Here is a 25399-nt window from a genome sequence, read left to right as displayed (position 1 = left end):
TGGGCCATGGGTCCCACTGCACGACTGATAAGGTTACATCATCCCACTGGGAGATGTTCCAGCCAGGGGGAGGAGCCAAGCCTTTCCTACTTAGATAAAATCTGAGATTTGGAACACCAAGGCAGCCTTTTTCCACTGGATTCCAGAAGAAAACTGCACCTTTCCACATCATCACTGGACCTTTGTAAGAAAACTGCACCCTTCTAGAGGAGCACTGCTTCAACTGAACCACATCTGTCATCCAGGAGGGCTGCAGCCACCATTTAATGGGACTGCTACCAACACCCTGACTGATGGAGTGTCAGGTTCTGTTCTGACTGTCAGTGTTTTTTGGGGTTTGTTCTCTGTAATATTGTATTTCTATTTTAATTTTCCTAGTAAAGAACTTTTATTCCTATTCCCATATCTTTGCCTGAGAGCCCCTTAATTTCAAAATTATAATAATTTGGAAGGAGGGGGTTTACATTCTCCGTTTAAAAAAAAAAAAAGAAAAAGAAAAAAAAAGAAAAGAAAAAAGGTTTCTGCCTTTCTGAGGGGACACCTGTCTTTCAAACCGAGACAGACCTGTTTGTAGAGCAATGAGCTTGGTGCTTCTCTCCCACTCTGTTGTACAAGGGATATGATTGACCACTTGACCAGAAGGATTTATATCTCATACATCACATTTTGGAGCTGCTCATCCCATCAACCTGTTACCAGCTCCAGCAAGGACCATTTAAATCCATTGATGCACACTTGCTTGAAATATTTTTGTATTCATACCATTATCTTGTGTGCTTCATGGCATCAGAGAATACAATGAAAGACTGATACTGAAAGCAATCAGAAAGTGTGAAATTTTTACTCTAGTGAACTAACCCAGTAACTACATCTCAGAATTCACACCACCATTTTCCAACAGTCAAGGAAAATCAGTCCATTTACCCATTTGGTCCCTCACCTTTATTATCCCCCAGGTCCCAGGAAAGCAATGTGACAAACACTATGTTCTCAGTCTTTTGCTTTTCTAAAGAACAGTTGCAAAAAATCCAAATATTGAAGACTTGATGCAAGCTGGAAAATATCAGCCAGAAGTTTGCTCACTTCTAAAGATCTAACAGGTAAGAAGTGATTAAAATCATCATGACCATAACATTCAGAATACTAGAGAAGGAGAAATAGGTTTTGAATGGCACTGCTAGATCTTCTTTCTGATTTAGACCCATTGCTGATTTAGAAAGATGGTCAGATTTTTGAACAAACTGACTGCATATTTACCCTTCCCTTGCCTTTCAAAATGCAGGTGCCATGCACAGACCTGTATGGCACTGTAAGTCAGAGGATTGGGAGCAGCTGTCTTCCTGCTGAATGCTTCAAACCCATATTTATCCTATGACTATATATTTGTTCAATATCTGTATCTTCCTGCCTCTTTCTACTGTGGTGTCAGACTGAGCTCATTTTTCCCAGGATAGAGACAATTTGTCCAAGTTACCAGTGCTGTCCCCACAGCTCATGTTAGGTGCACCCATGCCAAGATAGTCTGGACACCAAGCTAACCATTCCCTTCCCCACCTAGCTGTTTTTCACCCTATTTAGAGCCCTGCTTCCACACTTGCTGGACACCAATATCCAGACTTGCTCAGTTTGTCCAGACAGATAAACACTACTGGGCTCCTGTTCTGATCCTGATATTTTCTGGAGCACTATGAGAGACTCTGTCCCTGTCAAGCTCTCTGCTCGTTATGAAAAGAGTGGTCCAGTGAGTTTAGCACCTCAGCTGCTGCACATAGAAAGATTTCCCACTTGTCTTATATCCAGAATGGAATGGTACATTAGCTGGAATATCTTGTCTCCTGGCAGTCTGGATTATAGCTCTAAACTGTCTCTCTTGCTTTTTGCTTTTTTATCATCTTTGGCATGTAAAGTGAACCCAGAGCAGGAGGGGCTATGCTTGCAGCTCTGCCTTCAGCAGAATTCAAACTTACTCAAGCTTTAAATAGGAGATGTAATGAATCCCATCTCTCTCCTGCCTCTCTAATGAGATTATCCAGCACACAGGGAGGGCTGGGCAATGGAACAATATGCTCTAACCAAAAGAAAGTCCATCTGAAACACATCCTATAATCAGAAATACAAGACTATGCACAAATCAGACTCTTATGCTGGTGCAAAATGGAGGGAAGAAAGAAGTGAGGAAAGTGAGCTTGCATGGCATGTTCCACATACACCCAACAATGCTACTGGAAGCAGAAAATGAGGCAATTTGCCCTATACAGAATATTAAACACCTCTAATGAGAAGAAGTGATCCCTACCATAAGCCTCAGACTAAGACAAAGGAGGCTGAGGTCTGAAGTGTTAAAGAAAAACTGAATCTCTTCTTAGTAGGGAGATGGACCTTTGGGCCTAGCTCTCCTGGGACAGAGAGAGCAGAAGGCAACACCCATGGAGCCCAAGGGTCTGCAGCTCTCCTGCCTGGGGAGCAGGAACCAGTGTGGAGAGCCTGCCCTGCTGGCGCCAGCTGTGGCTTCAGCGTGTCCTGCTGAAACAGCTGTGCCACCTCCAGCAGGGACCCCATAACAATGTCTGAACAGATGACCTGCTAATGCTGCTGGAAAACTGTGAATTTAGCTTTCAGGCATCAAGACAGGGATACTGTTGAAGTAAGCTACTCTTGCAGAAAAAAGAAAAAATGACTCGGAAAAGTTATATGAATGTCTTACTGACATGGAACAAGACAAGCAGAGCACAACTATTACTGGTCTGTTGTGAAGAGTTACAAACTGGTTTTCTTCTTCCTTTTCTGTAGGTATCTCCATTGCTGCTTACAGGCTGGAAATGACTCTGACACAACGTGGCATTTCCTGCTATGACAGCGTGCTGGGTTAAATGAGACCAGCTACTGCAGCTTCCCTACTCCCTGAGCACTGAGTGCACAAGAGATGAGCAAACCCCACTTCAGACTGGGCTGGAAGGTGAGGGAAAGGTAGATGCCACTACTGGACTGACCTTCCTTCCCCCACCACACACAGTCAGAGCCACAATGCAGCCTCCCCAGCCTGGCACTTTGCATTCAGGAGTGCAGCTCCTGTGGGAACTAGGGGCTGGTGTCTTATGGCCTTACAGAGGGACTGTTTCCTTCTGACATGAGGAATGGGCTCTTCTTCCTGACCCTCAGCCCCAAAATCACAGACAAATCACAGCCACCACACTCACATTGTGTCCTCTGACTGGGAGGCATATCCAGGAGGAGATGGCACGAAGGCTTTGGCTTTGAAACTCTTGAGAACACAGATAATACAAATTTTTAACTTGACTTCTCATTGCCTTTCCTTCATCTAGGTTTTTTATGCATCTCCATACCTCCTGTCAACACACTTCCTGTCATTGGTCTGACAGTAAAGGAGCAGGTAATTTTGACATTTAATTTCCATGAATTTGAAGGGAAACAGCTGGTATTCAAAACCTCTTTATTGCAAGTGTTGCAGCTGAAAAGTGCTATATTTATAATTTATAAAGATTGGTATCTTGAGTGCAGAACGATTGCTTGTCATGTTTTCCTAGCCCTGCTGTTTCTAGCAAAATACACGAGCAAACCTTATTGCTTTAAATAACAAGTCTCTCAGTGCTCATAGAGGCCAAGATTCCTCCCCAGGACTGGGAAGGGAGAATCACTTTCCTATTTCACCCATGCTGATTCCAGATGTGGTGTGATACTTTCACAGGAGTGCTGGGGGTAAAAGTGGACAGTGTTGTCTGAACCTCAATATTTTGCCTGGCTCCAGAAGGATGCAGGTCTCCTTAGGTTATTTTTATACATGGTCCATCGCTGCTATTGCTTCAGCAATGGTTTTATTTACCACAAGATTTTTTCTTAAACATATTTTCCGAATATGATTCAGAAAATAAAATTTTCTGAACAGTGGGTTCTCTGTTGCAGTTTCATTGCTTAGCATAGCAGAATCCTGTAGTTTCTGTTGAAGCTAAAGACTGAATACTGTGATAGCACATTCAGCACCCAAGTTATAACTCTGAATTACAGCTATTGCTTAAACAACTAAGTGTTGAACTCACTGCCTGTATCAAACCTGGCTAGTCCAGCCTTGTTTTACTGATTCATTCAGGCATCTGCATCAGTGAGTCTGACAAGGTGAATTTACACATGTGAAATCAGGAATTTCTGACCAACACCCATGCTGTTTAACTAGACTGGTTATTTTTAAATTAATAAAAAACTACTTATTAAAGTGATGGAGGCAAGTCAGAACTACAGCTTGGTTGTAGTCAAAATAACACACTCTGATTTTCCCTGAATTTCTTCATAGAATCACCCAAGATTGCTGCTGTCAAACAAAGGACTGTTTCATTCTTTATTTGCATAAATCATGTATGATACTGTACAACACACTGACTCATCTTATAGTGAGAACAAAATAATCCTCCTATAGGACAGGTGGGCTGCATGTCTCCAGTAGCACCCTCATGTCTCCAGTAATAATCTCAGCTTGAACTGCTTTGGAGACTGCAAAGAACTGCACTGATGAGAAATGCTCTCATGTACATGGCATTTAGCATTTCACCTCGTCCACAGTTTTAAAACACTGGTTAAATTAAATTTTAAAGGAAGAAGGAAAACAGACTGTGCAGCAATTTTTGACCCATACTAAAAAGCACAGTCATTTACCTTCCATAGGTAGGGATATATACTAGGATTTTTATTGCTGATGAATTATTTCACATTCTGCTGAAGTGCAATACCTGCACATGTTCATCTTTTTGTTCATCCCTACTGGGAGTGCTTCTAGCTGGCCATATTGCATCTCAGGGTTGCACAGAGAGGATTACCTCCACCAAGCAGGTGACCAGCCACCTGTGTCACTCACAAACAGCCTCTGCTCAGCATCTCCATGTCTTCCAGAGCGATGGGAGGAAGAGGTGGCTTGTAATGACTCCTCTCCATTACACATACCCACAGGACTCTCTCACACAACCTTTTCCCTTTCTGAGGAAGAAAGCCCATACACATCTACAGCTTATGTCCCTTCTGAAGCAGCACAGCTCAGGCTTCTTTTCTGGGGTGTCTGTGGTTCTTACCAAAACTGTCCCCACATATGCCACCAGGACTCAGCTTTGTGCAGAGGAGATGTCTGTTCTTGCATGTGCAAGGGCAATGGCAAGGGCAGGCAGAGCAGTGATCTCCTGTTACTGAGCATGCTGCTCTGTGACTCCCAAACAGACATGCAGTTATACCCTGGGCAAAGTTCTCTTCTCCAGCAAAGCCACCAGGGATTTGTATTCACTTCAGCTCTACAAACACGGTGTAAAAGGAAGCAGAACTCTATCTCCAGCACTGAACTTCTCTTTCCTTCCCATGTCACCACCACTTAAAAAGCACTCACCAAAATGAGCAACTCCAACCTGCTAGATTGAGGTAGGGCTTTCAAATGAGAAGTGGCTACAGAACTGAGAACTTCAGATGTGCCCCTCCTGAAGAAAGCACCAGTGGCAAGAACTGTTCTGTAAGAGCTGTAGAGATGCAGAGGATGGAGGAAGGCAGGCATCAGGGAATAAGTGGAAACCTGTTTTGCTGCAGTATACATTGGCCGTGGGGACAATAAAGCTCTCTATGAAATGACAATCAGCCAAAGAATTTCAGAAGGGTGAAGCAGGGAGCACAAGATGCTGGGCATCTGAAAAGGGTTGTGCTCAACATTTCTGAAGTGGGCTGTCACGGGCAAGGTGAAGGCAAAGCACAGGGAGGATCTGCAGTTCTGGCTACTGCACAAGAGCTTGGCCTGAGCCTCCCTTTGCTGGCCATGTCATGCTCTGGCAACAAGACACAATCTGTGCTTAATGGGTGACCCAGAAACTGGGATCCCACATGCAGAGAAAGCTGAGATGTCCCCCCCGTTCACAGCTCTAGTCATCAGTGGTTCCAACACCTTTTGGTACTCAGGGTGTCCCCTGACAGAGTGGTCCTGCTCTTCATTTGCCCTGGGGCAGATGATCCCAACATCACACTCATTCTGGAGAGATTTAAAGCCAGAAGAACTCAGCCTGTTGGCTGAAGCCAGAGCAAAAGCCCATCTTCTCTCTCAGGAGATTCTCCCTCTCCTGTCTAGATCAGAAACTAAAGGGGAAAAGAGGGGCATGCAGATATACAGGTAATACACAGACAAAATGGGATGCATCACTCTTTCTGTCTTTCAACCAGAAAGACGCCTTAGAGCTATTAACAAGCAAATTCTGAGCTTGGTGCCCTTTCTTTGCAGCTGAACTGCAAAACACAGCAGTGTTCATAAGCTGGTGATGCATTCCCAGTTGCTGGTCCCAAGCTCCCACTTCTCATCACACTGTGCTCTCTCCTCAGCAGTGCTGGTGTTGGAGGACAGAAGCTCTGCATTTATGAAGAACAATTGGTTTAGCAAAGATGATGCACAACTGGCTCCAGTGTGTGTGGTGATGAACCCATCCGCATAGCAAAGAGGTGAAATCAAGGTTCCCTGCAAAGTCACAAAGTCCTTTGCCACTGGGCTTCAGCAAACACTTCATCACATGTATGGAGGTTCCCCAGGATCAGGTCACAGGGAATCGTAATAACTGCTTTCATGTAAAGTGAGAAAATCACTTTGTTGTTACTTTTCTTGTACTACTTACCAACTTCCTCCCTGATCTTTGCAAGCTCGACTCCTAACTCCTTTATTTTCTCAAGGGCATTTTCATTCTGTTTAAGGAAAAAGAGAGAGAAATATGTATAGTACCCAGGTTTATCCCAGATAAGCACTTTCACATGATCATTTAGTAAAGCAGATTAAATTGATTTTTTTTTTAGGGGAGGGACTAGGATTATAATGAACTCATTCAGATTTAAATCAAGTTTAGGAGCCACAACTCACTGGCTACAAATATTTTGTATGTCTACCAGTACATGCACACACACTTACGTGCACATGACAGTGCAGAATACTCTATTTACTCTTACATGACTAAAAAGACATTTGTTTTTTTTTTATAATTTTGTGGTCAGTCTGTGTACCATTTATGGCTGGACTGCATGTATGAGATGGATTTATTAAAACTGTTAAATTTTTTTCATCTATTTAAGCCTGCATTTGACCACCTCCAATCATATTAGTATGTTCACAGAGTCAAACTTACAGAGCAGATTGCTGTACTCACACCATTCTAAGCATGGTGAGCATTCCCATACAAACACCACTAAAAACCTGATGTTCATGCCTATCTCCACATCTGTTTCTGTGATTTTATTTATTAGGGCTCCTTTCCTTGGCTAGTCTCAAAAAAATTCTGAATATTTAAGGAGTAAAACAGAGGAACTGGCTAAAGGAAAATTAAAACCTATTTACATGAGCAATGTTAAGGTGTTATTACCAAAGTGCAAGGACTTTGACAGCAGGTATCTGACTAGTGCTGTGCAAACTGATAAACAAAATTCTTATCTCCATCCACTGGAGTCTGATTTAGTACAATAAATCCCAGTATAGTGGTTCAATCATTTGGGCACTTTAAATTGGGATGCATCATGAATCATATTAGAAAGAAGACAAAGGAATGTACCCTGCTGGGAAGATCACTAATGATTAATAAAACTAGATCAGGTTACTATAAATATGTCCTGGGTTAGAAAAGGTCAAGAATCCTTAAAGGACACTATGGAAAAATCCTATTCAAGAGAAAAGGCAGTACACTAGTAAATTGAATTAAAAGGAGTCCTAGAAACCAAATCTTTCTGTATTAAGCAAGCAAGGCTAATAAAAATCCAGGGCACAGACAGGATTAGTTTGGCTGCAGGAAACATAGCAAGTCAAATAAGATAGCAAGTCAGTTCTATATTACAAAAAAATGAAAGTGGAAAAAAGAAACAACATTTCAGAACTTAATGTTTCTGTGTATTTTTCCTGCACCTAACTTTTAACTCTGTTATGAGAAGTAATACAACTGTATTTCTGGTAATACCAGAATAATAGAATCTGGAATTTGAATTAATCCCTTACATATTTTTGAGATGATTTCCACCAGATCCAAAGGACACACTTTCCAGAAAGTTTGCTGTAAATGGAGTGATAAACTGAACTGAGGGCCTTGAAGGCTTGAGGAGACCTAGATTATATGGGCATCTTTCTTATTCAGTTATGGAAGAAGCCAGGAATGCAAGGCCTGGCTCCTCCAGTGACTCCTCCTGGCTCCATACCCTGCTGAGTAATGCACAGGGGGCTCTGTGCCAGGACTGCAGTGTCCAGTCCTGATCAGCTGCATTAGGCTCAGAATAAAATTATGTGGCTTCTTATAGATTTCTCTTTCCTAATTAGTCAAGAAGTTATGGAAAAATAAAAAGGTCCAGATAAATACATGGTATATTAAAAAACCAGATTCCTTCACACAGATTCCCAAACCAGCAGCCTTACAGGAGTAAGGAGTAAGGAGTAAGGTTTCCCCTTTTGGAGAATACCATTGCATCTGTCCATACAGCCTGTTTAACTCACTGGAGTAATTTTCAGAAGTGCTCCTGACAGACTGCCAGGCCTGGTGCCCTTGAAGACACATGCACAGGGATAAACTGGATGCAGGACTTGCAGATGGGAAAAGCCTACTCAAATTACCAGCTCTCATTCTTTAAAACAAAAGCCACTCAAAGCCAGGGAGCTCTGCACAAATCATTACCAGCACCTACAGACAAGCAGAACTCAGTGGGATTGTTACTATTCTCTTTACATGAATAAAATAAAAGCAAGTAAAACCCCCACTTTTTTGGGAGAAAAAGTGTTAAAAATTTTGATCACCCATAAGAAATATTACAGGCTGCACATTTTACATGATGTTTTATCTTAGATAAGGTTTCTCCCACCCTTGAGGACACTTGATGGTGGGATCCTCTCCAAAAATGTGGAGAATTGCCACGGTGCCAGCTTAAAACTGCTGTTCCATAACTCCAGCTCCAGCATGGACACCAACCCACCAGGGCAGTGGGGGTCATGCCTGCCTCCCACCACGCTGAGGCTGTGGCTTCCAGGGCAGAGAAGCCCCTGGGGCTACCTGGGGCAGCCAGATCAGCACAGCTCAGGTGCCTTTGCTGTCATTTTACTGCTCTGCCAATACTTCTTGCATTGTGTTTTATTTTGGTCAGAGCTTCCCGTCTCCTCTTTGGGACCTCATACTTATGTTTCCTGGGAGAGCAGATGTGCAAGGGTTGCCCTCAGTGCCAAAGCCTCAAGTCGTCCCTCCTTCTCAGAGGGTTCTTCTAGAGAAGAGTCCTTATCTTCCTCTTGTGGAAGAGAAGTGAGGTGCAGTTTTGGCTGATCATCAAATCAGCCTCACGGTTTCCTGGATGTGCAGTGAACTCACAAATCCCTGACATCTTCTGTAACTGCAACCTGCTTTGTCAGTGTGACATGATAGGTTTGGACTGTACATGTTCCTGTGAGATTGTAAACATGACAGCAATGCAAAACAAAAAAGCCCCTGCTTGTTATCATCAGTGTGGCTCTGCAGATAACCAGCACTCCACTGTCTGTGTAGCCGGGGAACTGGGAATGCCAGCACTAAGGAAACCAAACATCACAATAGAGCAAATCTGGATCTGACTTCAGAATGCAAAGCTATCATGTTCAGTGCTGAGATTCCTATACACCCACTGTCAAAACATCAAAGCAATTCAAAAATTCACAAGCACACAAGAAAAACTTCCCCAAACCAAATGGATAAGAAACCAAGTCAAGAGGATATCCCATTGGGCTAATTGGTTTTCATTAATATTTTTCTCAAGAAAGTATTTGAAAGAGAAGACAGGGTAAGCAGCTGCCCTCTCAAGAGTTTTGTGTCCACTAAGGCTCAGCATATCAAAGCAGCTTGGTAGGGATTCTCTACTAGGTCACCACTTGGAGTTGAGCCATTGAGGGTGAGCATCCAAGGGCCAACTCTAACTTAGGTTTAATAAGATTCATCGACTGTATGCATCTGTTTTCAGTAGGGGAAAAGATCAGAGACCCTGTGAGCAGATTATGCAAATATCCACCATTTCCAGTGGAGCAGTAAAATGGCAAGGAAGAAAAAATATTGCTTTGATGTGATCTGGAATTCCTGGTTTTTATATCCAAAAATGTGAAACTAAAACAGTGTGTTTTGCACAAATTAAAATGCCGCATTTACTTTTCATGTACTTTTAATGAATGATGGACTGCATTACTTTTTTGAAAAATGATGACAAAGATCTTGGCTGCATCCCAATAAATTACTCTGATATTGAAGTAATTTTCATAAAAAAGATTACACTCATGATGGAGATGAAGAAAAACTTCTTCCTCATTCCTGAACTCTGCAATATAATGATTTTGTCTGGAATATGTCCCATCTCCTCAGATAGAAAAAAAAGTAGAATATAACAGGCAGAATGATTTAGAATAGAATATTCTGATTAATAGAAGACACAGTGGCAACTCTTTTTCCTATCATCAGCTCCATAGCATACAGACCTCACAATATTTCTCCTGGGGAAGGCTTGATGTTGGACAGCATTTCAGCAAGTGAAACACACACTGAAAATGGCACACGTGAGTTCTCCATTCAACTCAAAACACCCTGAGGATGGACTGAGGTGTGACCTACATTGGTGCAACAGCTCCAGAAAACAAGGCAGGTAGGCAGATGTGCAAGAAGAAAACAGGAATTTGTACAATTAAATAGCAGTGGCCAGACCTAGCAGTGTAGCTCAGAAAAAAAATTAGCTGAATTTAGACATAACCACATGCAAGGACCTAGAAAAATAACTTGGTAGGCAACATCATAATATAGACCTGAGGATGGGCAAGATGCTGGCGTTGTCCAAACAGATAAAGAGAGGAAGTAATGATGAAAACCTGTGGGCAGAGGCTGAATGGGGCACTGAGCAACCTGATCTCATTGAAGATGTCCCTGCTCATTGCAGTGGTCTCAGACTAGATGATCTTTAAAAGTTCCTTCCAACCCAAATTATTCTGTAATTCTGTGGTTTTATGAAAGGCTCTGCTTTAGTTGTATGGAGCTTCAAGATGAGGGGTAGACATCCTCAAGGAGACATCATCAGGGAGACAAGTCAAGATTTTACCTTGGACAAGGAATAATTGAGGGATGGGGAAGCAGATTTGAGGCTTGTCTTAGAGTCCCTCTCCTCTGAGAGCTACAGCCTAACTGATTCATTAGAATTCTAATTCATTAGAATTAGAAATACTAAGCAAACCTCCAGGTACTTTTTAACAATAGTAAGCAGTAGTAGGTTCATCATAGAAATGGGTCAGATCAGGCAAGGAACATCAATTGCTGAGACCCACATAGGAAGTCAGCAGCAGCTAGGAAGAAAACATGGGAACCTGGAGTTACCCAATTTACATGACTCTCCACCCTGCCAACTTGTTTGCTTATATTCTAAGATCCAAATGTATGTACAGTGTCTCCACTATACAAACACTTCTCAGTTCTCCACAGTATCTCCTAAAAACTCTCTGCACACAGATGCTCTGTGGCACTTGTTATTAAAACTGCTCCTCCAGAACAGCTGTCTTCTATACAGAGCTTTGAAAATACTAAAAAAATAGAAAAAAATCCCTGACCTGCAAATGGTGCTTAGTCACTGTTGTGCTGTATTCAGACTTCCCTGTGGCAAGGTATTATATTATAACTGGAAAGAGAATCATATACATTGGGAATTCTCTTGTACCAATAAATATTTCAGGTGATTCTTGCAGAAGCAATAACTGAATCCCATTGCAGCTGATATTCAAAATTACCTACAGTCTTCCTTTAAAAATCGGTGTTTTAACACTGCTGTCCAATCATGCTGGTTGTCAGGTAATCCTTCCTCATAACACCCTTTAGCTTAAAGTTTATAAACATTAAACACTTAGATATTCCACCGTGACTGCACTTTGCCAAGTTTTATATTAACCCACGCATTTTTTCTTAACCTGGTTAGTAGCATATCTCAAGGTATATTTAAAGTATTATTAGGTAAATGGGAGACACTATCAGTTTTTCATTTAACAGTTATATGAATATATCATAAAGCCAAACTCTAACAGAATATACTGCTCAAACGTGTGTCTGCAAAGATATTTTCTATTAAGCAAATTAAATGCATACATTCATTCTCTCACTCTTCTGCACATAAAACCCAGGCAAATTTCCAGAAGAATAATGGGAAAAACTATGTGTTCAAAGTGTCCCACAACTTCTCTTGCACATGCTATTTTCCTGCTGCCTTTGTACTTACTTCTGCTCTGACATTTCTTACATGACACATTTTGGTGCCTAGGAATGCGTTTCATTTAGATTCACACAAACATAAGAAAACAGGTAGTTTTGTCTTGTTTCACTTCTCCTAGACTGTAGGATCATTCCTCTGTTGGAGATGTAAAACTTTAGGACAGCTAGAGGCTGATAATCTCTCTTCAAAGTTTAAAAGTCTCTGCAAGTTTCCTTTATAACTTGTACTCCACATGGCTATTAAAAATGTAAGAGAAGCAGAGCAAAATATCAAACCGACTGTTGCTGCAGAAGATGCCAGCACTCCGTCCTTGTTGCACGAGCATCCAACCCTTTCATTTAGACTGCAGGATAAACTTATGTAAGGCACTGCAGTGCATGAGAAAGCGACACTTAGACCTGTCCCTGGTGAAGGGGAGACCAGCACACTGCAAACAAGCCGAGCATCGCTCCCCTCTCCGCCACCCGGGAAGCGCATCCGCTATCACCGACCCCAGCGAGAAGCAGCAGCACAGGCTCTATCACGGCTACCGTCCTTCCCCTTTCCTAAAGGATAAAAAAAAAGAGGCAAAAGTACCGTCTCGTCCTCGCACAGAGAGGGGGGCAAACAGGTGGAGCAGCATTTGCCCATGCTGGCAGGACAGCCACCCACCGGACCGACACCCGCCGGACTGCCGCCAGCCTGGCCCGGAGCCGGAGGATGAGCCCCAGGCGGTGACACTGTCACACAGAGATGTCACGTCCCCCCGCCCGGACCGGCCAAAGGGACTTGTGCCTCCCGGGACGCCGGGAGATGCGGTGGCCGGGGGATGCGGGGGTCGGGAGCCGGGAAGGGAAGGAGCCGCGGGGCGGGAGGTGCGGAGCCCGGCGGGTTCGCCCCCGGCAAGCGCTGCCCGCTCCCCGCCCTGCCGCCGCACGCTGCTCGCCCGCTGGATCCGGCCTCTCCCGAAAAAGGCTCCTCCGGCTGGCAAAGGCTTGCCCACGGCAGGGCACGTCCAGCAGCGCCATCGCAGGGAAATGCCGGGGTGGGCGGCTGCCGGGACGGGGCTGGAAACTTCGCAGAAAAGGCGCTGAAATCCGAGACTGAGCCTGGGCTCCCACCCGGGTGGTGCCGCCGGGTTCTCTTCTCCGTGCCGCATCCGCAGCCACCGATCACCGTAGTGCCCGTCCTGCGCACCCGCTGGGATGGTGCCTTTAAGCTGAGCGTGTCCAGGTTGCTGTCCCGCAGCGCTCCCAAATCCACTCCCACCCCTGACGGCCGTGCGGGCTCTGCGGCTGGGCACGACTGCCCCACGGTCCTGCGAGGCTCCGAGGCTGGGCACGGCTGGGCACGGCTGCCCCGCGGTCCTGCGGGGCTCCGAGGCTGGGCACGGCTGGGCACGGCTGGGCACGGCTGCCCCGCGGTCCTGCGGGGCTCCGAGGCTGGGCACGGCTGCCCCGCGGTCCTGCGCGGCTCCGCGCCGCCCTGCGCGGCTCTGCCGGCGCGTCCCCGAACGAGCGCAGCGCTGCGCGGCTCCGCTGCCAGCGGCTCGCTCCGGGATGCGACACCGACCGCCACTTCGTCCGCGGGCCCTGAGGGATGTCCCCCCGCTGCCGGATGTCCCCCAGCCTCCCGAAACGCTCTAATCTCCCTGAAAGGACTTTCCCTGAAATCGTTTATTTAAGTCGTGAGGACGATCAATACCCACTGGACCTCGGGGACTCCTTGTAATGGCAAAAACAGATCTCTGAAACTCAGCCAGAGACTTTTGTAATTCTCAAATGCTGGCGTGATTTTTTGACCATGTATATATGTATTTGCATCCTATCACCTAACCCTAACCTGCATATACACACAGATGTGCTGTGTATGTCCAGTCTGCATCAGTTTGCCCACTGGGAACACATTTCCTTGGCTAGACCCAGGACCTGGAGCTGCAGCAGCCTCATTTCTCCTGTGCTATTGCCTTTAGCATGACATATTTTCCTCTAACAATTTACGTTAAAGACAATGCTGGGAAAAAGCAAGAGTTCAATGACTCACACCAAAGGTGGCATTTTTGCTGTGTCCACTGTGTAAACCTGAAAACCACTATTTTCCTGAAAGCCAAATCATCACCAAACTTACAGAAAAATGACATTGCCCTTGTCGTTGAACATCTCTACCTTCTGGTGAGAAAGATGCTCAGGTCTGTGCTTCTCTGGACAGCTGTTTTTGTTTAAATGTATGCGATTGGCGATGCACAAAGTGATTTTAAAAATAGTAGGAACTAACAAGAAGGTCCAACAAAACTGCGTTAAATGGCATTTAAATTCTCAGGTAGCTTTGGTTTGTGTCAGCTTCTAATTCTCGCTCTTCCTCAGCCTTGCCAGGACTTCAACTAAAGTTTTAGAATATCACAATCAAGTAATTAAAACCAACAAACAAAGCCAACAACATAGAGACCTCATCTAGAAAACAAATAAACAAAACACCAAACTCAAACACCAAGCCAAATTTAAAATTGCACTCCAAATATATGTCTAACATTTGTATTCAAGACCTAACTTTCTTTACAGCATCTGAAAATTAATTAGCTACTGAACAGCTACAGAGTAGAGGTAAAAAATACTTTCTTGTATGGTAAAATCATTTCATCCTCACTGCAGGAGCTTCATTTTTTGCCACAAAACCGGAAATCTGTAATTTGGATCTTTTACAGTCCAAATCCTGACTGGAAAATTTCGAACTGTCATAGAAAAAACCTACATAACCACCTGTAGACAAACTACCATGGCCATTTCTCTGAGCTGGCTATTAGAACCACAGTATTTAGATCCATGTCTGACTGTCAGGCAGGGAAAATAAAACCCGGTCATTACTCCTTTTGTTATACTTTTAAAATGAAGCACTCATCTTCTTCAATTGCTTTGCTGAGAATGGAGGATTTGCTGTTTGCATTGATTATAAATCTAAGGTAAATATTAGCAAGGTCTACACATGACTTTAGTACCACTTAAGGACTAAACTGGAAGAGAAAATACTAAAGTGAAACTTCAATTAAGAAATAATCATCTGTTGTCCTTCTGGCAAGGGTGAATTGAGGTCCCAGAGACTGATTTAAGGTTGATAAGGGATAAGGATGTGCTTGGGAGAGCTGCTGGGCTCTTTGGTCAGCTCAGATCCTTTTGGAGAGAGTGAGACCAAACTCAGTTTGAATTAAACCTTGTCTTTCAGGTCAAGATGTATAGCATTAAGGTGAGAAAAAAACAAAGTTAAGAAAGCAGATGGAAAATAGAAACTATTTTAAAGAGCAGTTCCTCAGTCAAATGCAGAGACGAGGAGGATGAAGAAAGAATTTAGGAGGGGTCTCTGTGGTGGCAGCACACTGAGAGGTAAGTTATTATGTGGAGAACTTTGAACACACACCTGAAGGCAGAAATGTCTTGGGAATTAAGGATATAGAAAAGGAAATGAACATAACTGAGACAACAGAAAAACACTCAGCAAAGCAGGCAAGTCAAAGGAGAGGACAGCCCCTACACCCAAATTCTATGAGAAATGGCACTTTAAACAGCAGGTTTAAAACTAGGTTTTCAAAATATTGATTCTTAATTTTGAACTGCTAGAGTCATCTGCATGATTTCAGTGGCACGTGGCACTTGGATGAAATACTGAGAGGAATAATATTTTAAAAACACCTTGTTAAGCACAACAGAGCACCAAAGGCAGATAGATCCACACCAGTGTAGACTGCTGCCTCTGTACACTGAAAGAATTGCTATTTTAGGATAATGGCAATGTGTAACTCCCATCTATTGGGGACCAAGTGACCACGTGGTGCCAACCACAACATTGATCATCAGGCCAGGAAAGATTGGGAGTTGCTGAAGAAGTGTTAGGCAGGGAGGAGGCCTCTGGGGGAAGAGGACAAGGAGTTGCAGTAAACGGAGCTATTGGGCTGAGTGGAGATAATGAATAGAGCTGTTCAAAGATAATCCTGGGGGACAAGTTATGTCATTCACTTTTGACCCTGGTCAACTACTGGTGAGTGCTAATGAGATGCTGGGATGCACTGTTCATCAAGGGACAAGTTAAAACACCATGCTCATCAAGCTGGATGCTATTTAGGGCTATAGGAGTGGTCATGATAAGAAATATAGAATACTGAGCAGTCCAAGGTCCCAATTACAGGGACAAATAACAGGAAATTCAAGTAGAAAATGGAAACTCATCAGCTGGAAACAATAGCAGAAACCTGTGTTCCTATCCAGTCATGGAATGAATAAGAAAGATGTCTACTGCACAGATCTGAATAAAGCAAATACAGCCTTAGGCTCTAGGAAACAGTAAGAGGGAAGTTTAAATGCTTTAAGAAAAGCCACAGAGAGATCTCACCTGAAACCTCACACAGTTCTGGTCCCCTGTGTTTGGAGGACAGCAGTTCTGAGGCAGGGAATATATAGCCCACACCACTGGAAGGGTGCCATGTGAATACACATCTGCTTCTTCTAAGAAAACAACAGCAAAGTTGTAAAATTACAGCGTTCTATAAATATAGGGAGAACGCTGAGGCAGAAGTACTTCAAGGTCAAAAAATGTATTTACATAAGAATAAAAGGGTGTGAACTTGGGCATATCTAAGTCACGAGATTCTGAAACAGTCCTCTGGTAGAAACAGGAGAATATACTGACTTTCAAGCTGAAAATTGATAATTTTTGGGAAGAAGCTATAGGACTTGGCAGCAGGGAGGGTCTGGATTTGATGACCTGGAATGAACTTTGCTAGCTTTTCCCATCCATGCAATACTGCTTGTCTGTGCATTGTCACCAACATATTGCTATGGATTTTGCTGATGGTCCACACCCAGAATGTGAATGTGCCTCTGCCAAACTGCTTTGCATGGAGCTCTGTCCCAACAAATCTGGCTCACATTTCCCTTCAAGGCAGAATGAAGAAGTCTGTGAATAAGACAGAGATCAACATGGGCTGGGAAAACCTGCACTGTTAGTTAAAAAAAACCATTCTTCATAAAAGTTGTGGGTTTTTTTCATTACTAGAAAGAGAAAATACAGATAAGTTCCACAAAGAAAGGTGTTCCTTATGTATTGGATTAGCAACAAATATAAAAGAAAGAAGTCTGATAAAATTAGATTTTAAAACATAAAAGTAATTGCACAAAACAAGCGACTTAATGGGGTATGTTTTACAATATTTATTGACTTCAGTGGAAACACAATGGAGTTGGCACCTGACAGGGTAAGGCTTCCAGGTAATTAAAGGCCAAGGAGGACACCTACATGTTCCTAAATGTCCCAGAGGAGCAGCTTAGTCTATGAACAACCTACTCTAACAGTAAAGAGGCACCATGGGAAGCAATTTTTCCCTACAGTGACAGATGAATGCTTTCCTCCACAATGCACATAATACAATTCCTATTTACTGTCCAAAAAATTTCAGTATTTTACATCTATCTGAAATAAATTGGGAGAGGTAAGGAAAAATTAGCCATATTTTATAATTTACTATGGTCCTCAAATGGAGCACATTATTCTATTTAGCTCCATAATGGTCTTTATGAATCAGTGCATACACTCTGCTCTGTAGAGAATAAACAATAAATCATCAGGGTTCTATATATATATTGTAACATAAATAAGAAGATTTGGATTCCTAACCATTATTATATCTGATATTTCCCTATTTTATGGAGGCTGGCTAACCTTCCTGGGAGAGATAATAGTGCTTCCCCTGGATTTTCATAAGGCAAAGTGTGAAGATGGAGATCCATAGAGAAGGAAAAACAGAACCGAAGTCTTGGGAAAGCTCTGGGTAATAAAGGTATTAATGCAGTGCTATGTGTGTCACAGAGCAGGAGAATCCCGAAGGGAACTGCATATTATTCATCCTTTATGAAACGCTGGAAAGGCTTGCTGAGGGGCATAGCATGTGAAGTATGTCAAACAAATATTTAATTTAATTCGAATAGAAAACACTCTGAGGGCATGAGCAGCAAAAGACAGTACAGGAAACATGAAGGGATGCAAATTTGTTTGCAAGAGGACTGCCAGCTCTAGGAGTAAGTTGATAGGGCAGTATCCAGTGCTTGTGGAAATAAGCAAAAGGAACAAGGAGAAAGCTGAAGGAGACAGTGGTTACTGGTGAGGACCAAGGAGACTGAAGAGAGCACCAAGGGGATACACAGAGAGATAATCGGGAGAGAAGGCTGAGGTGGGGCATACCGAAAGTTCAAAAACTGCTTCACCTGGTAAAGAAACTAAAGTACAGATTCAAAAAGAGAGATGAAATGAAGGAGAAAGGAAAGATTGTTCTGCAGGTGGCATTGCAGAGGACAAAGGGATATGCAGTGGTGAAGGGAGACAAGGAACAGGAGACTGCAGGAATGAGATGCAGAGGACCTGGTGCATAACTGAGACACTGCCACGTCTGTAATGTCCCAGCTCTGCAGAGTGATGGATAAGCCAGGCTATCGGCAGCTGCCGCCTCCTGGCATTCTCTGCAGTCAACAGCGGGAGGCGGCCGTGACACCGACATTAAGCACCTCCAAAGGATGGCATGAGCACAAGTCTGCTCGGCGGCAATCACTGCGGGCACGATTTTGTCTAAGGCAGTGCGGAGGCAGAATAGGGAAATGCTATTCCAGCAATGCATTTTGAACAGGAGGCTCAGAAAATGATGGAGTGGCATGCCGAAGGTGGGAGAGCAAGGCAGGGAGAAGGGACATCCAGCACACTTTATGTGATTCTCTGCATGCACTCTCTTCAAACACTGTTACAGTTTGTCTGACTGAACATGCAGGTGCACTTTCTCAGAATTTTGATATCTACAAGAGGGAAGCTGAGTATACTGACAGAGTTGCAGACAAGTGAGGAAACAATCTATTTTTCAGTAAGCCAAACACTGGCCTCAAAGACTGAAATTGATTTATTGTCAGTATTGTTAATTCTTCAGTATAATTTGAAAACAGTCTCAACTAGTCCTAAATTCTCTCTCCAATTTCACTTTTTGAAATTGCCAGTCACATTGTATTTCTGTGAGTGCTTGAAACCAAAGAAGATGAGTGCTGCTGTCAAAGGAAGTATTTTAATCTTCTCCTCTCCTCTCACTTGTTTTGTCCCAGCTTCCTTCCTTAAAGTCCCACAGGTGTTTGGGCACTGAATCAGATGTGGGTTAAAACTAAAGCAGGTGAATTTGGAGAGAGTCAATTTTACTAGCACAGGACCAGCTTCCCCAGGACAAGGAATGGAATCCACACTCTGCTGTTAGCCAGGAGGAGAATCCTGTCACAAGCCCCTGAACCCTAATCTTGTCAGACTGAAAACTACATTGACCCAAGGAAATAAGAAAAGCAAATACATTCTCTATTGCACTTCACTTTCCTTGCTGGAGGTGCATTACAAGTTTTCTCTGACACAACTCTCTCATCTGCAGCACAGTTCTGCACATTGCTCTTCAGACATACACATGTGGTTCATTATTTTCCAGGTTGGGGTTGTTATTTTTCTTCTTGCCCAACTTTAAAAAAAATAATTCAGAAAATGTAATACAGTGATTTGGGGATTTCTGAAGCCATGAGCAGTCAGTAATGAGTTTCAGTGAGATGACTCAGCTAGAGCTGAAAGTCATGCCAGAAGGCCCCAGAATGGCAATTTCCCTTGGATTTACAGTGAGGTTTCACATTTTGTGCATTTCTCAGTACCATGAGGTTTTAATGGTCCTCAGGCAACTTATATGGAAGCAAAAGTTTTTTAATATAGCTTTTCAACTATACAATTATGCTACTGCATATTTGGAGGAATAGAATGTTTGCTCTAGAATTTAACAAATTAACACGGACGACATGACCTCTGTTTCTCAAGTGAGAGAGCCCAGCCAGATGATTCCTTTTTAAATTCAGTTCTCATATAAAAAGAATGTGAGGATCTAAACAGAATTCCTTCAGAGTTTTGTTATTTCTGCTAGTGTAGCCTTACATTTATTTTAGTGTCAGTAGTTTGCAAGGCCATGGTTAAAATTCATGAGAGAACAATGCTTTATTACTATGTTTTCTAGTTCTTGATGTTTGGAACAGTACAAAGTAAGCATTCCAAATGAACTAGCTCTCGCTGTCACGGAATTTTTATTTCCTCATATGAAATATCAAGTATTTATGCATCAAGATCACAAGGAAAAATGCATGTTTTCACTGAACTCCTCACCTGCCCTCTACCCAGGAATACATCCCCTGCAAGGCTATATCTAAATTCCAAACCTCTGAGCAGCTGCAAGCAGATGGCCATTTTCTTAAATCAACTTTGCAGAGAAATGTTCCCTTCTCCCAGCAAACAGGTAATCTCTCCTCCACTCCCGAATTACTCTGGGCCAAAGCCAAGACAACTTCAAGCTGCTGTACTTTGAGGCCAAGCAGAGCAAGGCACAAGTGCTGACATTCTATGACAGCAATGTCAGTGGCAAAAAATTCCAGCAGCTTTACATGGACCAAGTTTCTCCAATTGGAAAGATTCTCAGTGCTCTGCTGAGAGGAACAGTACTAATGAGAATTCAAACTCAGTTGTGGGCTTGGGAGGTTTTTACACAAAGAAAACCTAGCTCAGATGATTTTTATAACTCATTTTAGAAATGCATCATTTATACTACCTCTTCTGTAGTTAGAGCTGGTTTTAAGAAAGAACCATAAAAAACAGTTCTCAAATCATTACAATAACTGCACTACCACCTTCTGAAGTTATAACACGTGAAAAGTGATTGTAGGAAGCTGCAAGTGAATTAGATCTCAGGAGTGAGAGCAAGGCCAGAGAATTTCAGGAAGATTGCAGCTGAAACCTTTTAGAGTTCACTTCTGGAACCAGATAGCTCAGACCTGAAAGGGGGGTAAAGCGAGAGACAGGTTGTGCATTGGGTAAATGATTCAAAAGCACAGATACATGCTCTTGGATGGCTGTGGGGACACAGAAGGAGTACCAAGGAGATATACTTCCCACTTGAAAGGATAGCAAAAATGCTATCCTTTGGAACACAGTAATTACCATTTATATATATATCTTGGAGTCATGGTCTGTCTAATCTAGATCCTGCATCAAGCCATGATTATTGCCAGAAAATTCAGAAGAAGATGCAAGTAACCCTGCTTTAGAGAGTGTGATGAAAAGCTGTTCTGCGTGGAAAACTCAACCTCTGAAAAAGGCTTCCAACCTTAAAATAGGCATCTTCTCTCTAACATGCATTGCAGCACCAAATATTAAATGTCCAGATATTCTTGCTACCTACAGATCTTAGTAGACTTTAAGGGCAAAGGACAAAGGGATGCTTCAATCAAATATTATGATTTTTTTTATTATAGGACATGATATTTTACTGTTCTATAATTACATTTGATGAAAACATTCCCTCTATAAAGGCATCCATTGACAAACTGCTGACATGAAGGTGTGGATCTGCTTTCTCCTCTTAAAGCGATTTCTTCTGATAACTGATCATCTGTAGTCCTAAAAGTCTGTGCTTCCTTCATGTGTTGAAGCTGCAAAACTTCTGCAAAAGTTTAGCAGTGGTTTCTGCTAGACTTTCCCCTGACTGGGGAAAGCTCTTTCTGATACAGAGCAGTAACTCCTTACGAGAATTCTTCTGCTCTGCACTCAAGCCACTTTGCCCTTTTCCAAAAAGAAATCAAGAGTTCTCTGCTATCTCTCACAATAAAGAGATTTTTCCAGATCTCAGAGTTGCTCATTACTCTTCTCTTTTTCCTCCCCATTTTTTCATTGTCTTTTGAAGATACGTGAGCACCAGTGCTAAATGTCATTTATTCAGCATCAGTCTCCCCAGTGCTGAACGTGCAGGTATTGTCACTGCCTCACTTCTACTGGCTGCATCTCTGCTTACTCACCCAAAGATCTTGACAGCTTTTCATAACACATGTTCACAGTAGGAGCTCACATTGCTTTTTGCTGACATCAGAAACTCTAATTACTCCCGGGGTTACTCCCTTCCAGCTGATGGCCACACCACAGTTCCAGGCAAAGCTGTTTTCAGCCTGGCTTTGCTGCATCCATCACTCAAACCCAGTGCAGTGGGAATGTGAGTGTGTTGGTTTTATATGCTCAAAAGTGCAGGCAGCTTGCAGTCCACTCATCAAATATTGGCTCTCCAGCTGCTAAAATCTGCAACCACAATCCACAGGGACTGCAAAGGGAATATGAAATTGTACCTGAAAAACTGAGGATCACATCAGAACTTCACTTATAAAGGAAGTGCTGCATTTCTGTCAGCATGTGTGTACGACAGGTTTTGCAGATGTGGCACAACAGTCTTGAAACACAAAAAGTGAAATAGTTGTCATGGTCTATCTGTATTTTCAAGCCTTGCTTTGCACTGGAACAACCTCACATCTGCCAGGAATTCTGATCAACAGGGAAAGTTCCACTACATTGCTGCAAAGTCCCTCTTGTGCGTCAGCTCAGAATGCGTCTGCTGATGGATCTACATAAGAGGACTTGTGATATTTACACTGTCACCCCCTGGGACTGCGACAGTAATTTTGGAGACACGGAGTTATAGCAGCAGAGCATTCTAGCCTAGGAGTATGCAGTGGTGAGGGAACACAGTAAATAATGTGAAGTCTTTCTACAAATGACATTTAAAAATGCCTTTGGGGCAGGAGAAAGAAGACAGAACATTTTTTTAAAGTGCATCTAACACTCAGTACTTCATTTTAGCTAAAGATTGGTGAAATTAAGTTTTACATGAAACAGAAGATATTCCAAGACTATGGGGAAAAAGTTCAAGCATTATATAGTCATATGAATGGCACTTACATAAATATATGGTACATACCCAACTGTTCCTTGTTTATTTCTAAAGTAATTATTTTCATGTATTTAGCCATTGCTTTGAGTGTCCTATGCTCCTTTGTAATGTGTTTGCTTTAAAGAATACCAGTTAGCAAGAGGTGAAGGCAAAAAAATTCAGGCTAAATATCTGGAAACTTGTACCAAATCAGGAGGTGATCTCTGTTCTTTACGATCAGAGCAGAGAGAAATCCCAAAACCTTTTTCTTTTGTAACATGGATCACACAGGAAATATAGAGATATCTGGGCAACACCCAGTCCCTCCTAAACATTTTCCTTTTACTTTCCAGGGCAGAATAACTCTGCAACACCTATCAAGCATATCTTTCCCTAACCTAGGGAAAGTTATCCGTGGGTTGTCATTGCCTCTCCAGAGGGCTGGGGAGCTTTGCCCATCAGAGACCTGTCCTGGTCCTTAACTCCTGCCTGGCTGCTAAGTGTGAGGCAGCTTAAAGCAGGCAGCTCAGCATTACACAAGTTTTTCCAAGAAGCCTCAAAAATAATTTCCAGAAATGCAGCCAACTTCAGCTGCTGAAGGGATCAGTACTTAACTGTCTTGTGGTCAGACCAATCCCCCAGGCTAAGGTTCAGCCTGAGCAAGGTGCCCATGCCAGGCACAGGAAGAATGTCCCATGTGCCAGGTGATGTAATATTCCAGATGAAGGGGGAAAAGCTTTCTCTACTCTGGGGGAAGCCAAGACCCTGCAGAGAACTGAAGAGTCATGGGACCAAAAGGGTCCTCCTGCAGCATGTAGCCAAGTGCCTGGAGTACCAAAACTCAAGTATATAAAGGCATCTCCAGCCTCAAATAAGGTCCAAGTTCAGACACATCTTGGGTAAATGGTGGTGAACCCCAGTACTCCCCAGCCAGCACACCAAAAGTGGCAGGGCTTCTAGTACAATCCATGTGCACCTACTCAATACATCCCCTGAGGAGAAGCATCCCTCTGGGTCTATTTATTGACTGTAGTGTACTAAGCAGTTAAAAAGCCCCAACAAAACAAAACAAGGAATAAATACAGGTAATTTTCCCCCACAGATAAAACCAGAGTGTGGTAATAAGAATAGCTGTGGAGTGTTTCTGCCCCAGAAGCAGCCATCAGCTCAGCAGTGCTGCTGAGGACACGTCCTGCTGCTCATTCCTGCAGCTGCCTGGAGCCATGTGCTGCACCATGGGAAACACCAACAAGGGCAGATGGGACGAACCTGTGTGGGATATAAATATTCATCATACCCATTTGGTGTAAATAAATATGAACAGAGGGAGTATCCCTGTCTGCAGAAGGGAAACTATTCGCTGGGCTCTCTTCTACAGCTCACAGAGCTGCATGCACACAACCATTGCTGCCTCCGCACCTCCTGCTGTAGGTGGATTTGTTTTGGCTTCTTGGCTCTCTCACTATTGCACTTGGCAGGATATCTCACTGTCCAGTCCTCATCCAGTGGTGCCCATCACTCCATTGGTGATCCCAGGCCCTCTGGTGCTCTAGCCCTATACCCCATACAGTCACTGGAAACACAGATGCTCTTCCCAGAGGATACCTGAAAGCAGAACATGCAGCATGGTGTGCTTGCATGCATGCAGGTGTGTGTATCCATGCACACACACAAACACATGCCTATCTTCCCATACAAATCCCCTAAGAAACTAAATATATGGTAATCTCCACACTCAGTCACTTTGACATGCCAGTTTTAATCAAGCTTTTACCTGCTTAGATGTTAAATGCTCCAGGACTGGGACATCATATTTTTTTAAGTCATCCTCAAAATGTCTAGCACTCATTGGGATAATTGCAGAATAACAAAAAGTGTAATGTCTTAATTTCTATTAAGAATGCTATATAGAGCTCAAATATTAACAAAGTCAGCCAAGTGCTTTCTGTTTTCAACAAACCCAGTTCAATCCCATCATCTTTTTATTCTTTGTTCTGTGTAATTTGGTTAAACGCAAGCTAATGTTAACTTAAACAGATTGTATTCCACTGGTAAATAAGAAGATAAAAATTGATTTAAGTGAGGCTAGCCTTTATGTTTTGTGATGGCTAAACCTCTAATATTCCTGCAATTAAAAAGCTGGCACATAGTTAGTCTGATGGACATTTAGCATTGCCAGACCTTTATTATGGATAATAAATTGTTCCTCTTTTTAGACTGTAGAAGTACTAAGATCACTTGAAAAATCTGGCGTTCTAGTGCACTGATCATTGTTGCCAGTATTTTTATAATGCCTATATAGGTCATTATCAGACATGTCTATATTAATGGAGCCATGCCACTTTGACCTGAGGGGAATGTAAAGCCACCAAACAAAAGTACTGCTACCAGAGGTGTGAAAAT

The 25399-nt window shown here is 43.0% G+C and overlaps 1 protein-coding gene and 1 long non-coding RNA gene across 5 annotated transcripts in view; one reads left to right on the top strand and one right to left on the bottom strand.

The window, feature by feature from the left end:
- The window catches only part of MTUS2 (microtubule associated scaffold protein 2), a 254278-nt gene that overhangs the window by 18341 nt on the left and 210538 nt on the right, over positions 1 to 25399 (bottom strand). For all 4 annotated transcript variants that reach the window (XM_088159533.1, XM_088159531.1, XM_014879667.2 and 1 more), the window contains exon 8: positions 6639 to 6705. In XM_088159533.1, coding sequence (XP_088015659.1) covers positions 6639 to 6705 — 67 coding nt within the window. The remainder of the gene's footprint in view (positions 1 to 6638; positions 6706 to 25399) is intronic.
- Positions 2624 to 6956, top strand: LOC148224776 (uncharacterized). Its single transcript, XR_015801399.1, has 3 exons — positions 2624 to 2956; positions 3324 to 3391; positions 6352 to 6956. It is a non-coding gene; the product is annotated as an uncharacterized LOC148224776 (long non-coding RNA).

The sequence above is a fragment of the Sturnus vulgaris genome, chromosome 2, assembly GCF_052056855.1.
Source record: "Sturnus vulgaris isolate bStuVul1 chromosome 2, bStuVul1.hap1, whole genome shotgun sequence".
Classification (NCBI taxonomy): domain Eukaryota; kingdom Metazoa; phylum Chordata; class Aves; order Passeriformes; family Sturnidae; genus Sturnus; species Sturnus vulgaris.
This window is presented reverse-complemented; position numbering and strand designations above follow the sequence as displayed.